The sequence below is a fragment of the Poecilia reticulata genome, chromosome 10, assembly GCF_904066995.2.
Source record: "Poecilia reticulata chromosome 10, P_reticulata-male-v2, whole genome shotgun sequence".
NCBI classification, from domain to species: Eukaryota; Metazoa; Chordata; class Actinopteri; order Cyprinodontiformes; family Poeciliidae; genus Poecilia; species Poecilia reticulata.
This window is the reverse complement of record NC_088839.1, coordinates 6,324,363-6,343,747: the sequence shown is the minus strand read 5'-3', so window position 1 is coordinate 6,343,747 and position 19,385 is coordinate 6,324,363. Positions and strand designations below refer to the sequence as shown.

Here is a 19,385-nt window from a genome sequence, read left to right as displayed (position 1 = left end):
TCCCCTGGGTCCCTTGTCAAATATCATTAGCGTCAATAATGCACAGACACGCAGACACACACACAGAAACTACAGCAGAAGAAATGGTTTTACATGAGGTCTTCCAGCATGTGAATAGGCAGGTATGGAATATCATGGAATGTAACCATAATAATCCACATAAAGACAATGGTCCACACTCTAATCACAGCAGCCCACTGAACTACACACACAGGTAACACATACAAAGGGTTATCTTAAAGGGGCAGTATTACGTGTATTCCAGCCACAAAGTGGCATTTTATATGACAATAAAGTAACTATGTTACATGTAGTTGTTACAAAAATGCTGAATATATCAAATATGACTTAAAAGAAATTTGATCTTGTAATTTAACGCCTTGATTTGAATTGTGCCTCTGTCTCTTTAAGAAACTCCTGCTCTTTCTGAAACTCCGCCTTCAGGAAGTCATCACAACATGGCTCCTTTATTAACCCTTTAGCAAAGTTTTTACCAGCGTTGCTCTGAGAAGCAGCTCCTGTAATGAGCTCAGAAGATGCTCAGATCCAGCAGGTGTTTGCTAATTACTGCTGGCTAGTCTGAAGGAGCTGAGGGAGGGAGGGCAACTCTGTGAGGCGGCAGCTCGGAAGATTGGCATCTATTCTCAAAGGCGGCGCTCCGTCCCCCCAAAGCACTTTGCACAGCTAAATGGTTGCCATGGAGATGAAAGGATTTCTCAAACATGCATGACAGGATCAAAGCAACATTCCAGGTGTGTATTTGAGGAGGGAATAATATTACAACATGAAATAAAACTCAAAACAGTTGACTTTATGCAATACTGATGCTTCAACTATTGATACTTTTGCCTCCTTAATATATGAAGAAATGAAGGACTTGTGAATAATAATAATAATAATAATAATAATAATAATAATAATAATGCAGGAAGAGGCAAAAGCCAAATGGGCTTATAAAAAAGTTTCCACCCAAATAGTATAGAAAAAATGTACAATTATACACAAGAATACATCAGTTGATCATAAATGTATGAAATACATTTAGTAATCATTACATTAAAGAAATCCTGTATTTGCATAGAGCATGAATGTATTCTGCACAGCAGACAGAACAATAAAGACGTGAACACGGGGACGGCCGTGTCAGGCTTCATCAATATTCCAGTGCAGACCTGGAAAATGAATGAATCTTTAATACGACCTGCACAGTGAAGACATGGGAGCAGCATGTAAGGTCTGTGGAGGGAGGTGGGGGGCAGGAGGAGTTAAAGTTTCATGAGGTTGGTACTGGCCCATTTATTAATAGCAAGACATTTGTGAATGAATTGGGGGAAAATGTATTATTATTTGCTCCAGTTTAACCACTAGTGTGAAGGATACTTGGGAAAAGTTGCCAAGTGTGACAAGTTTAATCGCTGCTGTAAGTGGGGGAAAAATAGATGGCTATACTCCCATTAATGTCATACAGAAATGGGACAGAAATATGAATAGTATTTATTTTTAATCTGTCGATCAAAAAATAATCAGTTTTACTGTACAGAAAAGAAAACAAAAACAAAAACTATTTCTAAGTTGTCACCTCAAGTTGTCGAGACAGGAAGTTTGAGATTTAGTTGGTTAGTGGGTTAGCCTAGCATCAACAAAGTAGCAGTAGTGTCAGAATAAGTGTTGTAATGTACATGGATAACATTGGATAGAGAGCAGCCATAAGTCAGTTACCCTGTCACAGTATAAGCAAGTTTTTAAAAGTTACAAAGTAAGTTTTCCAAGTTACGTTTCCATCAGTTTAAGTCCATTTATTTAGATGCCAGAGAAAATATCAATTGGACTACAGTTTGTTTGGACAGATGAGGCAAAGATGAATGAAGTGCTCTCTCAACCCTGCCTGTTGCTGCTCCCTGGTGGTCAGCTGGTTGAAAGCACACTACTCAATGTTATTAATAGTTAATGATTAGTTTTAAATATCTGAACTCCTGCCAAACTGGTCGCGTCACATTTCCTGTTTTACAATCTTCACTCCACACCGTTGTTGTTTATTTTTATGTCGTTATGAAACTTGAAGCTGCTGCTGCGCAAATTACTCAATAGGTTGTTGCTAGGTAACCAAAGAATGACTGACTTAGTTAGTTGATTCCACCAACACAGATAAGCTAAGCTAAGCTAACCGTGACAGGTGGAGCAGCTGAAACCTTTCCTCTGCCTACATCCCCCAGAATGCCATGCGGTTCTGGATCGAAGTTCAGTGAATATTCTATGTACTGAATATTGAATATTCCATCATGTGTATTATTTATTGATATTAATCCAGTCCTATGTTATCGTAACTGTAAAAAAGTGATATATTGCTTTTGCAGTAGGTGCACTATTTCACCAAGTAAGTGTGGTATTTTTACTTCATAAACAGTTAAACGTACACACCTAACAAGGATTCTTAAAAGCATATTCTAGGTTAATATGACAGATTGTGGGTTATTTAAAGTAAGGGCTTTCGATTGTGATGGTTGTGACTGAAGAGAGGGTCTGGGGAACACTCCATGCCAACAGGGACTTGTCCTCATGCAGCCACGCTGACACACAGTTGTGTATATGAGCGTCGGTTGCTTTGTGCGCTGAACAAACACTCACATTCAGCCACTCGACTGCAGACATGGTGAGTGCTGCGAGGAGAAAAGTCAAGTGGATTTCTTTGTGTGACAAAGGCACTTGTGTTAATTAGTCACACTAGAGAGGAATGTTAGGTAGTGCTGGTGGTAAACACAGAAAAGGCTTTTGTGTTTTATTTCATCACAGGCGTAACACACGGTCACACAGAGGGCGGGAATGTCATTCAGCACGTTATTTAGGTTATGTCTGCCTATAGCATGCTAATTCTGCCAGCTCCCTGCTGCAGGGCAAAATACTGATAACTATAAGTTTTACTGTCAAGTTGTCAACATACCACACGCATGATGTAGAAAACAGAAAGGCTTTGTAACTAACTGTCAACAACTAGACAACTAGGTAAGGTCAAGAAAAAGGTTTGGTAAAAAAAAAATAAGGAGGGGAAGGGATGCTAGCTTGACTTTGACTATCTGAACATGTAGATGTGCTGCAGGATTCAGTAAAATAAATAAATAAATAAATGGTGATCTACACACAAACTCTCTGACAAATCATCAGTAGCAGGAGCTTAGATTAGTGTTCAGACAATCACCTATTAATAATTGCAAGAAAAACATAAAGCCTGAAAACATAAACTGAATGTCCTGTTCTTAGTGTGTAGAGAAAGTTTGCGTTTCTTTTGTTTTTGTGTTGAATCTTGACACATTAGTTGCATTTTTGTCAGGTCGTTGCTATGGCAATGAGTCTGTGTGTAATACAGCTGACAAAGAGAACTAGAAAAATGAAGAACACGAGTGGTTTTGAGTTATTCTTCAACGGTTTTGTACGTTATTTTTCCCTTTGCTGTGGCGCACTGAACTAAACTAATAAACAGTTTCCAGGTTTCATTTTGTTAACAGAGTTGTTCTACTTTCTAATTGTCTTTTTCCCCTCCAGCGTTCTCCGTGTGTGTTGCCCATTCTTGTTTGCTAGTTGTATTTACAGCTAACCTCCTGTGGAGGCTCGTGTCCAGACTCCATGTTTAGCACCACTTACAGGCCTGGGGGAGTAAAAACATCATTTTGTGATGTTTTCAGTTCGCCCATGTAGATGAAAACATTTCTGGAAACTGCCTCGTGTAGACACAGGAGTTTTTGAAAACAAAAATCTGTTTAAAAAAGAAAACCTTCCCATGTGGATGTGGTTTTAAAATATTTGCTCCCATCTTAAGCACTGCATGGCATCATGAGTGGTGGTTTCAAAATATTATCTTGCAAAATCATTCAGTTAGTTTTTAATTAAGAGGAATAACTTTAAAAAGGATCATGACCACACCTGGTTCCAAGAAAGAATTCAAACCAGGAATAATTAGCAAAGTAATACTTTAATATAAATTTTATTAAAATATCATTTTTCGCAACACAGGCTCAAACTGCAGGTTTAAATACGAATTCGATATTCATGACGCGATTGTGGTATGGAATTGATAGAAACAACAAAGTTAAAAGTTTTCACTTTCAGTTATATCAGTCATCACAGTTTGAGATCTCTGAACTTTTTATGCAATTAAAGCAAGACTCGTCAGAACGGTAACATGAAACCACACAGAGCCTTCACGCTCTGTCCAGATACAGCTGACAATGTGTGGCTCTCAGAGGAAACGAGGAGCTCCTGTTCGCTTCTGCTGCTCATTAGTTTTACGGAAGGAGTCGACGTCTTTTCATTTAACCGCCGCTAGAATGTGTGGAGCTGTGAAAGGAGACTGCAAACACACCAAAAAGCACTAAAGTAGAGATTTTTTTTAAAAACTTAATCTGCTCTCTTTCTCTTTGCAAAATGGCTAATTAATCGTTATTTTTCACCCTCACAATAATTGGTGAGTAGTCGGACATTTTAAAGTCTTTCACTGGCAAACTAAGTCTGACCTGGCCAATCACATTGTCTAATAAGTCAAAAAAGTGATATCACCAGCCAGCAGGCCAAACAAAGCGGACAAAAATGATTCCATCTCATGTATTTAGTTTATGTTTCAAACAATAATATTGTTTTTTTTATTATTATTATTATTTTGGATTTAATCTCGTTGCATGTGAAGGAATGCAGAAAGAAGAGGCAAAGCATTTACACCGGAGATTAAATTAGGTTGCGTCAGAGTCTGAGTCGGCTGTGGCCCCTTAAGAAGGCGGCTCTGCTGCATCTTAAGCCTGTTGCTTCATCAGAAAACGTGCCAATCTGAAATCAACTTCCCTTCAACCTGCAGCGTGTGTAGCCAAAGGGTTTGTGTGGCTGGGGTCAGGTAAAGGTCACACAGTAATGTATTCCCAGATTTCCTTCCTACAGAACAACTATATAAGCTCCAGACGGCCTTAATCTGTCCAAACGTGACTTCAGAGTTTCTGACCATGCAGCACCACCCCGCTCTCCACCAGCTTATCACAATTTGCCAGCTTTTACTGCAGCAGGTGCTGCATCAAAGCAATGCAGCACAGCAGGGAGACCGACATGAGCAAATGGTAGTTCCTATCCATATGGAGTCCAGTGCCGTACACACACACACGCACACACACACACAAATACAAGTAGAGGAAGACAGAACAGATCTAACAGCCTATCTTTGGCTCGCCCACATAAATGTCCGCTTGGCTCTGCTCTGATCACATAATTGCCTAGTACACACCTCTCCCACACACCCCGTACACACACACATGCACGCACACATCCAGAAAGCAGACACAGTAGCACATTCAGGCAGTTTGCTCAAATATACTCTTAGAACCAGGATGTATACATATGCATATCCTCGCGAATTGGGGTGGCGAGAAGCGGACACTTCACACGTAGAGCCGTGCCTGCAGACGTACGCGCGCCGCGGCGTAGAAAACTGCAAACAAGAACGCCCACCAGCTCACCCACACAGGGAGCACAATGACGGGAGAGCGAGCCAGAGACATGCAGGAAGGAGAGAGGAGCGAGAAAATCCCAAAAAAAACACCAACACTGTAGCAAAGGAAGCGTGGAAGGAATCAATCTATTTGGACTTCAAGTCCTGAAGTCTAAATACACTATACTGATGCAATGATTTGTTACATTTACAAATAATATAGCTGTAAATTCTAACATTCAGCTGAAACATTCTGCAGGTTTGCCTTAAAATGTAATCCATATTTTTACCTAAATAAGAGTTTAAAATGTAGCTTGAAGCTTAATACAGTAAAAAAGAAAAGAAAACAAAAAAGGCAGTCACTGGTATCAGGGAATGATAATCCAGGAAAGATTTTCATTGTCATATTCCATTGGATGAAAGTAAAGAGATCTTGGAGTAAGTACTTGAGTGAGTTGTTTCCTTTATCAGGTGTATGGCGCTAACACGGCCCAGCAACTCATCCACCTGTTGCTAGCTAATAAAAGCTTCCAGTACTTTTACATTCCTTGTAAAACAAAATCATTGCTTTCAAAAAAATATTTCCAGTTGCTAGACGTCCATGGCATGATGGAGCACCAATCACTTATTTCAAAATAGCACTCTCGCCACCCCAAATACTGCACTAAAGCAGTAGTTAGCAAGCTACAGGTGGAATAGCCGCTACAGCAGCTAGCTCGATTAACCAGCAAATTTCATTCCAATTCCAATGTCGCTAGCTAGTTAATAAAAGCTTCCTGTACTTTTATGTTGCACAAAAAAACAAATTCAATGCTTTCAAAAATGTATTTCTGGTTGCTACAAGCACAGACAGTCCGTGGCGTGGATACTAATGGAGCACCGATCATTTGTTTTAAGATATTACTGTTTTAAAGCTATTGCTAGCAAGCTAAAGGTGGCGACTGCTATAGTAGCTAGCTTGATTAAATGTCAGCTTATTTTATAGACACCAAAAAAGCAAAAAATAACTACATTTTTACATTTTTGATTTAAATAACGTACAAATTTTTAATAAAATGTATGAGGTAAAAAAATGATGACTATAAGAATGCATACATCTTTAGGAACAGTTGTTGCTTTTCCATTTTAAACTAAATAAATCACATAAAGTCAGAGTCATAAAGTCAAAGCTTTGTTTAAATTCAGTGACGCCCTGGAAATTATCCAATTATCCTCCATTATCCAAAATATCCATATAATCTAACATTTTTAGGGATTTTTTGGCAGTAATGGCCTGTCTACATTGGTAGCTGGAGAGGAACTATGTAGATAAAGAAGAGGAAGACATGCAGTAAATAGCCCAGGGCAGGGTAGTGAACCCAGGAGAGCTCCGTCCAAGACCGTAGCCTCAGCAGATGCTGTCTGCTCCATCACTGAGCCGCGCGACTACCCTCAAGGCTATTACATCATGATCATTTTCAACCGGCACATTCCTCATCTAAAGTAAATGTAAATCGATGAAGTTAGAAGAATTGTTTTCTTGAGGCGGGCTTTAGCATGGATTTAATGTTTAATAATTTCATATGGCTCCTCCATCTTTCCTTAAAGCCTCTTTGTGTTGTTACCTCTGAATTTGCTGTTGCTGGTGCTTTGCAGCAAATGACACTGTTTGTGAATCACAGAAAGAGCAGCGTCATCACAGCGGCGGTATCCGGCGCCTTGGAAATGGCAACTGATTGGTCAAATATACAAGTCCTTCACAGAGTGTGAAGGCATTGCAGGTTAGTCGAAAAGTTTTTTCCATTCAAACTGTTTTTCTCACCTTGAGTTTTCATGGGAAGCTACACATTAGCTGGTTTGACTTCAAACCTTTTACACACATGTAGGAAACACAAATAACCTCAGTGGTTTTTGTTTTTTTTTTGTTTTTTTATCCCCAAGATTTAACTTGTATATTTGAAAGTCCATTGGCTGTTCCGTGTTTGTGATGACATTGAGCCAGAGGTTCAGTCTGCACGGCAAGTACTGCTTCCTGTTATTCTTCAAGTCTTTCTTTAAACATGATTAGCAATAATCCAAACCCCTAAAATGAAAGCAAAGTCTCACTAAACACAAGAGTGAATCTATGAAATTAGGGGTACTTTGTAATTTTCTTTGAATCTTAAGACAAACACCAACTCTAGCGTGAAAAGGATCAAGACCACAATGAATGGTCTAGAAGTCAAGTTTCCTGTTAAATCCTCTTAACTTATTATCAACACAAACTGTGCAATGTGATTAGATTACAGCAGAATCTGTTCTAACTGGATTGCTTTAATTCAATGAACAAGTTTGCTAAAACCTGCTAAGTCATTTTCAGCGTTCAGCATCGTCTGCAGGAGTTGGCAAAGGGAACGGGAGTAGAAAATTACAGATGCTGTTGGCATCAGCTTGATGTTACTGATCCACTAACTAAAAAAAAAAAAAAGAAAGAAGTTATTTAACTGTTCCCAAGAAAAACAATGGAATCCCGTAAAGCTGTGAATGCATTGGCAACTCTCCTTATCCCCCGTCCAGCCTTGGCACGTCGATACCCCAATCAAAGTCTCCCACCGTCAGGCCAATCAGGCAGATGAAACACATCGATTATGAATAACAGATCATCAGCAGATCTGTCATCAGCTGGCTCGCACACACACAAATGAGCAGAACAGCAGCAACAACGACGAAGCTCAAAACCGGCGACACACGCGCAAGGCAGAAAAGGACGAGCGGACACACACCCGCCCGGGATCCCAGATACAGTTTTGGAAGTGGAACGTTATCTGAAGTGGCGATAGCCGGGAAAGGCGAAGCCGGCTGGAGCAAACAAGTAGCAGATAACCACTAAATCGAGTTAAGCGCTTCGGGAGCAGCTGGAAAGCACAAGAGCAGGGAAAATTACAGGGGAAATATAGATGTGGTATTTATTTGACACAGAAAGGTTGAAGAATTTGAATGAGAAAGGATGACTGGGTAGCAAACGTTGAGAGACGGCCGCGGGGCGTTTGAGGACAAACGGAGAATCGGTGAGAAATGAAAGGTGGATGAAGAAATTTTAGGAAGAGAAGAGAAGAGAAACCCAAGTTTTTTAGGGATCAGAAGGACTAGAGCTTTCATTCTTTTTTTAATCCTACCTGAATTTCTCTTGGTGATGTACTTGACATCGTCACAGGCTCCCGGGGCAAAGAGGAGGAGAAGGGAGAGGAGAGATAACGTCTTCATCTCCCTATTTGCCACTGGCTCCTGGAAGTGGGGCAAAGAAAAAAGTGTTAGTGTTCATTCGTTTCAAATGGAGCTACACAATGCATCAAATCGCAATTGATTTTTCAATATTGGTGTTCTTGGACGCAGTATTTAGTAAGGATATCACGTTTCAGGAGCCAAGTTTTTAAAACTTTGCAAATTCTAAGACATATTTTGGCCACTAAGTGTATTTCTCTAGAGGCTGAGATGATAAATGTGATGGAGAGTGGAGTGGTCCTTTGGTATTTAAGAGTAGAAATAATAAAGTGTCCCAAATGAAGAGAGATATTTCTGCAGCAATTTTCAGAAATTGTGCCTCAACCAGAAAAGGTTAAGAAATATTGACATTTTTTACTCCATGAACTGCTGGATCTTAGCAGAGCATTGTATTCACAAAGCAAATAACACCAATGATGTCTCCCAACAAGTTCCCAAAGAGCGAGCAGCATTTTTATTTTTTTTGTAAATATGACATCTTTCATAAAAACTCATTAGGGATGAAGGAAATGAAGCGCTGGTGAAGCCTGGAAGAACTGGGAAGCTATCACGCTGAGTGTGGTGAAAAGGATGCCTCTAATGTAGAGAAATAGTTATTATTCACTTGATTCGCTCAAAATGAAACATTTTTCCACAATAATAATAATTCCATATGTAATACAAACAGAGTAGCAAATCTCAAACTCTATAACAGCTGCCAGAGTTTTACCAATTAGGGCCTAATTGAGCCAATTCTCACCTGCCTACATTTAAATGAACTACATTTAACTAATGCTTTCTCCTCCATTCAGACCATGCTGACTGAAAACACACCACTATGTTATATTGATAGAATTATCAATAAGTTTAGTCATGGGTTACCTTAAAAATGTATCAGTGTGCTCTGATACATTTGTAATCACATATGAGCTGAACAAATCTGACATATCAGATTAAATAACCTGACAGAAGACAGGTTATTTAATTCTGAATTCTCATTATTTATACTTTTCAAAATTTAGCTACACTTTAGAACCCATTAGTTACAATATCTGACATCCTTCAAAAGAAGGAGTCTGCACTTTCAATGTTTCCTTTTCTCCATGAAATCAACAAATAACCAAAAAAAAAGACTAAATGATGATAACTCGCATTAGCAATCATGGCAGCCTGTGTTGTGTTGAACTATGGCATAGCAAAGAGCAAGTGGGAGGAGGTGAGCACGGGAGTGACTGACAGCGCTAAGACCCTCCTCCTGGCTCTGATTGGTTGATTCTGACTTAGTGGCGTGTTTCTACACTTAGTAATGGGAGATGAAAAAGGAGCTCCACTCTTTCCACATATTATCTGTATTATGCTGTCACAACATTAGGTTAATATATGTAAAAAAAAAAAAAAGTTGTAAAAGTTACATAATTTAGCTTTTATGGCTATACTGGGTTAAATAAAGGTCACACAAATTGAAATGATTTGAAAAAACAACATTTAAAAAGAGAGAAATCTGCCTCAGCTTAGAGAGATGCTCTGTTTGGCGGCACAGATTGAAAATAAAAATGAAAAGTAATGAGGTGGTTTGTGTGCTGTGTTGTAGGAGGAGTTCTGCAAAGAGGATAAAGCTAAGTTTGAAAAGCATAAAAAGCGACAACAGCCATTTGTAAAGAAAAATATGAGTGTGCATTGCTTTCAGTTTTAAAAACAACACAAATATGGACAAAAAAAGAGTGATGATAAAGTAAAGTAATTTTCTCAAACTTTATTGAGTCTAACCAGCAGCCAAGAACATCAACGCCTCGGAGACACTGGCCGTCGCAAACACAGTTTCATATTGACCCATGTAAACCAACTCTGATGTTCTCCTTCTCCAAACCGCAGTGTTTTCACACACACACACCCGCGCACGCACGCACACGCACATACAACAGGAAGGACAGAAGAGAAAATAAAGATTAGCTGTGCCAGCGCTCGCTTCATGATGACAAATGGGAATTCAGACGTCAGCTTGAATTCTGATTGAAATCTCATTCGGCCCACATGAACAGTGGGACAGCCGATGACAAGGCTCAGGACGGCGCCGATACACGAGACGCCGTTTCGTGCTTTTGATTATTGGCAGCTCAATAATAGAATGAGGATCTGAAGCAGAGAGACCAAAATGTAATATCTGATGGAAAAAAAAAAGATGAAATATTCTGCGTGTCGTCGCCACTATCAGCCAGGCTCCATCTGTTTATTCCATGGAACTGTGCTCCCCAGAAACTTTTATTTTTAACTTGAAAAGTGAGAATCAAATAACAACTGAACCGTCTAAAGAAATTCTAAAACAAAACTTTAAATCTTTAATTTTTTCACACTTAGACAAACCTATTCTCTAGCAAAGATATGACATAACAATTTTAGGTGCTTACAGTGCTAGTATCAACAATACACATGCTGTTTGAAATATTTATATAATTGAATAATTTGGTCACTTGATTTCAGTTAGTTGATTATAATACAAGACAAGACAAAGATTTTAGATTTTTTTTAAATGCAGCAGAACAGAAATAATTTCCTCATTAGGTTTTACAGACTCATTGCAAAGTGATCCTCTGGATCCCGCCCTGCTGCTGGAGAACAACAATACTGCCACCACTGACGATGACTGCCATAGGTTTTAGCTGTCAAGTCATCAACATAATGCGCTAAACCTTAGATGTAGCGGGATATACAAGAGGAAAAGGGATACAGCATTTTGCTACTAATTGTCAACTTTAAATAAGGTCCCAGGGCGTCACATTTCACAGGTCAGTTAAAGGTTTTAATTTAAAAAAAACTAGTGGGGGAAAGGGAAGCAGGTTAGTTATGCTAGCTTGACTTTGACTATCTTAATGTAGCTGTGCTGAAGGATTCAGTGTTTCGGTTCAGTTAAAACAGAAAAAAGGCGACAAACACACACCGACTCTCTGACAGCTCATCAGTAGAGCAGGAGTTTAAATGAGCTAATTGCCCACAGCTGTGTTCAGACAATCACTTATTAATAATCACAAAATACACTGAGCCTGAAGACATGATGCTGTAGCAAACTGAATGTTCTCTTCTTTGTGTGAGAAATGTTTGTGTGCTGAGTCCTGACACACTAGCGGAGCTGTTGTCAGTCCATTGCTATGGCAACGGGTCTGTGTGTAGCGTAGCCAACAGTGGGAAAATAGAGGAATATGAGTGGTTTTGAGTTGATCTTTAACATAATCTGCATTATTTTCCCTTTGCTGAGGCGCATGGCACTACATTAATGACACCTTCATCTCCAGGTTTCATACACACAATTATTTTATTTGGATAAATTTGTAACAGTAATACGCATGTAACCTGTATTTACTTTAATGGTTAATATTCAGTCGTATTCATATTTTAAATTTGAGGTATACACTTTTACATAAGTGTATGTTTTGGAGTTCCAGTACGATTTTCTTTTCAGCTGCCTGAATAGATAATCACGGGGGGGGGGAATTAAAGGCAGCAGACATTTTGAGTTCAAAACATTACCAAGTTATGAAATCCTGCTCTCAAACTTAACATATAAGCTCTTAATATTTCACCTTTGAATTCCTGTCACCTGGCATGAACTCTGAGGAAACTAAAGTAATTTGCTGGGCATAACGGAGAGAGAAACTGTAAAAAATGATCGATCTTTTCAAGCTTGTAGTGATCTTCTACTAGTACTCACCTGGGTATTGACAGAATTGATATTTAGATTGACACATCCAGCCTTAATGATGATATTCTGTGGCGTGTCACACACCACTAACAACCTGCTGCGGGGGCAACTGACTGACACGGCATCATCACAGATTATAGGCTGCATCTGTGCTGGACGGTTATCAAAACCGCATTTATTAGCTCCTGCTAAAAAAACAGCTGTTTCTGCTTTTTATTCACTTAATCACCAACGTTGGACTTAATGAGCACTTCTTTGTATGCAAATGTAAACCTTTGTTGTGGCCTTGTAATAAAAGAAGCAAATTACTCTACACTGTATGAACGGCCAGCTTGGATACAAGTCTGCAGCAGTTGTGCTCAGTGTTTTTCTATAATTGCGTTGCAAATTTTTCATGCTGCATTTCTTTAGGCCTCCAGAAATCACTAATTAAAGAAAGTTGATTGCAAGGAAATGAATCCTCAGCATGTCTGAAAGTATAATCTTTTAGACAGCCTTCAACCCAGTACTTTGCAAAACCAGGCCACATAAGAAGGTAATACACATATTTCATAGCTTTCTTTCTCGTCTTCACATTTAGACAAGTGTGTTTTTGGAGCGGCTTGTTGGAGCCTCACTCCAACATTCATCAACTCCAAGTTAATCCAGGTGATTTAATGAGAATAACATAGCTGCACATTAACGTTTCCTTCTCTATCCAACTTCATTATAACCTCTCCTCACTCTCTGCTAATGAGAGGAATGGGCTGAGCCGGTTGGGCAGATGGGTTTCAAGAGCCGGCCAGAACTTCTGAGAGGTTTCACTGACTTCAAAACTCGGTTGAACTGTTGATGTTTTCTGGCAAAAAAAACAAAAAAAAAAAACAACATGAAAAGGAAAACTCATGCCACAGGTAGGTATGTTGGTGGAGCTCAAGATTATCCATCAGTAACTATTTATTTTCCAAAGGGATTGATTACTTTAGTGGGATTGTAACAAAATGAGATACTTTGACTCTTCTTGATTACCTAACATTTAAACCAGAAGTTACTAACTTACCCAGACCTACTGTATTTAAGCAGTATTATGTTTCTGTTTTTATAGCATTATTAGCATCAATATTGTCAATATTGCTGTTTAATATTATTAGAGTTACTATTATTAATACTTTTACCTACTGTCACATATTTGAATGTATTTGATTAATCCAGAATCTGAGAGTAGAATAAAGGTATATTGCCACAATTCTAATAAATAGGAAGAGATCATTATTGTGATGTTGTTGGAGATAAGTTTATACTTTTACCCTCTCCTTTGAATGTTTATTACTTAATGTGTTACTGTCATTTTATGTGCAATTTATAATATTCCAAAAACTGTATTTAATACTGCAGAGCTGTTAATATCTCATAGTAATAAAGCTTTTTTGACTCTTTTAAAATCAGTATTTGAAAAGAATGCTCAAATATGACTTGATTTTACTGCATTTCATTTCTGGGAAGGTGCTATATTAATATTTCTACCAGTTTTCCCTGTGGGTTTATTCTCATTTCCATCCATTCACATTTATGACATTTGGGAAATTCTGGCCTCTGATCAATCCACAATAACTTTCAGTGACCTCCTGCTAGTGAATATTGTTATTGGAGTCATATAATCCCATTCACATTATGAGTAGATTATATTAGATTATTGCTGTGAAGGCTTGTATGTATAAAGGTGAATATATGATATAGATATTTTGCCACAGATGCAATACATTTTGAAAAAACTGATTCACATCTAAACAATGATTGATTCTGATTTAGTAACTTTTCTCTCAGCAGGATTTGATTCGATGCATCATATTAGAATGAAGGAGGGGAATGATGCCTTGTGACTGAACTCACTTACAAAACACCTGGAACTCGGATAACTAAACAAGGTTCAGTGAAATATGGAAAACCTGACAAAACACATTTCTTCAAAATGGATTTTTCTGGAAAATGAGCAAACATTGCAAAGAGGGATTGTTGTTATGAAACATGAACCTGTCAGATACTCAGAGCAGATGGATGTTCTTTGTTTGTACAGCTTTGGTCTCGTAACACAGATTTTAACTCCAATTTTTCTGAAAGAATGTTGATTAACAGCAGCATTTTTTTTGTCCCAGCTCTCCTGCGAGTGGTCATTTATTATGAAGCACGCAGGAAGTCCATGTTTGTTTTCCTTCCAGGTGTGTGCTGTCATTTCTGTCCAATGGGAGCAATGATCGTCAGCTGTTTGGGTTTGTTTACAAACTGTAGCTCACTTGGAAAAAGTACAATGTGAACGTGAAGCGTACCAAATGAAAAATGTCAAAGTCTGGTTTGGAAAAGGACTTTACGGGTATGAATATACCCTGAAACAGAAGATAAACTGAAACCAGATTTTTTTCTGGCTTAAACCTGCAGTACGTAACTTTTCTAAAAAAAAATAATAATAAACATTTTTTTTTTTCAAAAGTAGTTTTACACATTTTCTAAAAACATCACCACATATAGACAGTATAATATGAGACAGGTAATCTGTGAAAAGACACTCCTATCTGTGCTGCTATTGCCGTCTGAAGAAACACACATCTTATGACCAAAAACGAAAAATCAGAGGAAGGAGGCGGGTCTTAGCACCGTAAATTTAATCTCGAGACACGTTGCTAAATGTGCTAGTGACAGAAACAACTCGTTGTTGTGATCTGTGTTTCTCTGTGTAGTTATTTTGAGGTTTTTCTGTGTTTATTAGTCTGTTCCCCTGTGGGTCTCTGTCTTCCTTGTTGATTGATCCCAGCTGTGTCTCGTTTCTTTGATTACCCTCCCAGTGTATTTAGTCCCACCTGTTGTCTTTGTCTCTTGTCGGGTCCTCATCGTGTGTACATCTTGTGTGCATCTCTGTCGTCCCCGTTGCTTCCTGTGCAGCCTGTTGGAATTCTGTTTCGTTTGGATTATTTCGTTATTAAATAATCATCTTCATTTTCATTCTAGATCAGGGGTGGGCAAACTTGGTCCTCGAGGGCCCGTGTCCGGCAACTCTTAGACGTCTCCCTGGTCCAACACACTTGAATCCAATAGCTTAATCACCTCCTAAGTGCAGTCAAGTTCTCCAGAGTCCTGCTAACGACCTCATTATTTGACTCAGGTGTGTTGAAGTAGAGATACATCTAAAAGTTGCAGGAGACCGGCCCTCGAGGCCTGGAGTTGTCCACCCCTGTCCTAGATCCTCCCTGCGTTCTTCCTCACCTCACTAATACCACAAATCATGACACTCATCGTTCGAGGAAAACTGTCTATCATCATCGGTGGCTATGCTAACAACATTAGCTCGACAAGAAGAAGTCGTATTGTAGAAAAGAGCTTCATGTAGCGGCAGGCATGACTGGCAACGCTTAGGCCTGGAACCAGACGCCTCCTGGCTCTGACTGGTTGTGTCTAGTTAGAACTGGGAGAAATTGAAAGGAACTAGATTATTTTTACAGATTATCTCTCATATTATACTGTCAAAACATGTAAAAATATGTAAAAAAAAATTTTTTTTTTTTTTCAAACATAGCGTACTGCAGTTTTAAACTACTTCAAGTTAAATTTAATCTCCCCAACATTTCAAAAGTTTCTTTAAATTCTCTTAATTACAAAGCAGCGCAGCAAATGATTCAACATGTGGGTGTAACCTCAGGGGTCACACCGGAATACTTTGGCTATCAGAGTTTTTCTTTCAGCTTAAGACTGAAGCTTAAAAAAAAACAAAAAAAAAACTTTGCCACACTATCTTTAACACATTGCAAGTGTGTTTTTTTTATTTATTTTTTGCTCCATCTTGCATATCAAGCCGTCCTTTATCCAGACCAGAGGCTGCGGTTTTCCTCTGACGCCGTTCGTCTCACACCAGCCGCCTCATTACTAAACTCTGCGCTCTCTTTATCTTATCTTGGCTTGTCGCCCCCTCAGCAGAGCTGCGCCGCGCCGTTCCGCGTGCAGACCCGCGCACCGCTCAGCCTCCTGTCTTTCACACATAAAGACCTGACACACTCACAAACACGGGAGCACCGGTGGCTCGTTTGATGTATGATCCACCATGAACACCGATCGGTATGCGAATGGAAGCTGATGCCGTGCATATGTATGTGTAGAGAGTTGGAGGGGTAAAAGAAGAAGCTAATATATGGTAAAATATATTTTTAAAAAAACATCTGCAGGATACTATAGTTGGTTATGAAAACAAATAAAAAGCTGAGAACACTGATTTTAGGTCAACGTTATGTCTGGGTTTGTAGTCCTGGCAGGACGGAGTGTGCCAGGACTACAAGGAAGGGAAGCTGGGAATCCAAAATAATAAACTGTTTTTAAAGTTTTTTTTTTTGTTTGTTTTTGTTTTTTACAGAGAATAAAGTTGGTATTAAATCTGTTTATTCCAAAAGTTACTGGTGGTTTGAGTGAGATACAAATTTTCAGAACTGTTTTTGTGCCTACCTACTAAAATGTCTACATCAGATGCGTCCGAAGTCGGTCCTGGAGGGCCGGCATCCTGCATGTTTTAGTTCTCTCCCTGGTGCTAGTAATCTTTTCAGCTTGTAAATGCTCCTCTTAGGGCTTCTAACGAGCCATCATATCCAGGTGTGTTAAAGCAGGGAAAAAACCAAAACATTCAGGATGCCGGCCCTCGAGGACCGACATCTCCCAGTTGTCTTTGTCAGGTTAGGGTTAATTGTGAATTGGGCACCCCTGGTCTACACACACGCGCACACACGCACACAAGTCCAGACCACTGTCCAACACACTCACAAGTTCTGATAGCAGGCTATTCTTGTCCCCAGAAAACCAGCAGTGAGCCATTAGGCCACCTATGCCACTCTGCCCATATTAAAGACAGCCTGCAGCCTTTTTCTGTCCCACTGACTCAACCAAAATGCACTTGTGCTAATGATTTTGTAGCTACAGAGGAAATTTGTGGTCATTTTTAAGAACAACTAAACATCAACAGCCTTGGATTTTCTTTTTCTAGATTTTTTCCACATTAAAGCCAGAAACTTCAATATGTTGTATAGGGATTTTATGTGGTAGATCAGCAAAAAACAGTGGATAATTGTTTTAATCCTGGAAATGTTCTTCAGGTGACTGAAGGCTGATTTTGTAACCGTCTTTATGTGACTTTGAAGGCTCAGGTCTGACTCACGGCTACAGTCAGATTTCGGCCCTGTGATCGCCGGTTTCTAACTGTAATAACTGAAGCTGAAATCAAACCTCTACAGTTCCAAAGATTATAACTTCAGTTTTGTTTCTGTTCAGCTGGACAACTTGTCTTTATCTTGCTTTTTAAATAGCTAAAAAGCGTCCAGATTAACAGATTCGGTTCAGAGACCAATCAAAATGCTTGAAACGAGGCCTTATGACAGTCAATAACTCTTATGTATCACTGAAAAAGATTGCCCTGCAGAGTTTTAAACCAATAATAATTATTTAATAATAATTTTGTTAAAATGGCAGTTAAAGGAAAAACAGTTTAGCTTAAAATTATGTTTTTTAAGTTTCTTATAGGACAATCTTAATAAGTTGGTTATGTCCAACTATCTAGTTTAGATGTTTAATATGTGTTGTGAAAAATTTATTACGATAAGACTTTCAATTTATCGATTTATTGATGTTAAATTAATGTTAAATAAAAGGCATAACTCATAGTGTTATCGTAAACGTTATTTTTACTGTTTTCTCCACTATTTGTTAAACGAGAGAATCAAGAAATGTCAGGAAGTTTGAAAATAGATTAAATGTAGTTTAGTGATACAAATCACTGTCTTTAAGAAGAAGCTTAATTCAAATGGGAATGTTTGAATTGCCACGCAGTAACAATATGTGCAGTTCATTGACCAACTGTGCAAACTGAAATCATGAAATTAAATCCCTCATTTCAATTTGACGTGCCATTAATTGGAAATGTCCCAATTTCAAAACAAAAGGCTCAAGTTTTACAATAAAATGGTTTTTGCACCAGGATGAGGTGTTTTGTTTTGGGGGGGTTTGATCAAAACTGATTTATTTTGCAATGGAAACACTTTTCTCATCACACAACTCACATGATCAACAACCAGACAAAGACGACGACAGGAAGTGACAGGAGGGCGACAGCGCGGCGTGTGTTTTAATGACTGATGGCGTGAACAAACTTATTTACGTGCTTTTCTTGTATTTCTCATTTAGTACAAAGACCACATTTGCGAAATTGTGTTTTTTTTCTATACATTATAGACAAAGATTAGCGTATATTTGTAATGGAAATGCATAAAGGTACCTAAAAGAAAAAAAAGAAACATTTTTTTTATTGTTATCACAACAATACCACAAAATATTGCGATAAAATTCCAAGTCCATCTCATCCACTAAAGATTTCCATGAAAACTGATAGCTGAACATCAAACACATCCTTCCACTATAATTTGATTGCAGAGGCTTTAATGACACAAATATATGATTATGCTAATGTGACGGAAATGATAATGGAGTTAAGCGTCACCGCTAAGTGTAAGTAAGCACATCAGCATCAGTTTTAAGGGATCGCTGAGGACATGCAATGACATATTACACAACGTCTCCATCTTGTGATGTGAGGCAGAAATGAACCACATGCTGATTGGGAACGTCGGAATCTACTAATTTTTTCCTGTCTGAATGCGGCAGCTGGGAAGGTCTGACCGCTCCAGCTGCACGGTGCGCTCTCATCAAGCCCTGTGCAATTATGCACACCTCTTCTAATGCCAGAACCCTGATTTCATCTCCCACTGACAGCACAAAGGCTTCCATAATATAAGCACGGAGATGCCCTGCGGTTTGCGGTCGAGGCTTCGCAAAACCTGGAGGAGAACAGAGTTTTTAAGAAACGGAAAATAAGCTAAACTATTTAGTCTCTCTGTTATTAATTTTAACAATCCAGCTGGGTGAAAGCGTACAAATATTTTATTTTCAGAATATAGCAATTTGAAAATGCACGGTGAAACCACTGTAGTCGCAACAACTACTAATGAAAAT

The 19,385-nt window shown here is 38.8% G+C and overlaps 1 protein-coding gene across 3 annotated transcripts in view; it reads right to left on the bottom strand.

Moving 5' to 3' along the window:
• il1rapl2 (interleukin 1 receptor accessory protein-like 2) overlaps positions 1–19,385 on the bottom strand; it is a 397,523-nt gene that overhangs the window by 320,722 nt on the left and 57,416 nt on the right. For all 3 annotated transcript variants that reach the window (XM_081611918.1, XM_081611917.1, XM_081611919.1), the window contains one exon: positions 8,596–8,704. In XM_081611918.1, coding sequence (XP_081468044.1) covers positions 8,596–8,683 — 88 coding nt within the window. In that variant the 5' untranslated portion in view covers positions 8,684–8,704. The remainder of the gene's footprint in view (positions 1–8,595; positions 8,705–19,385) is intronic.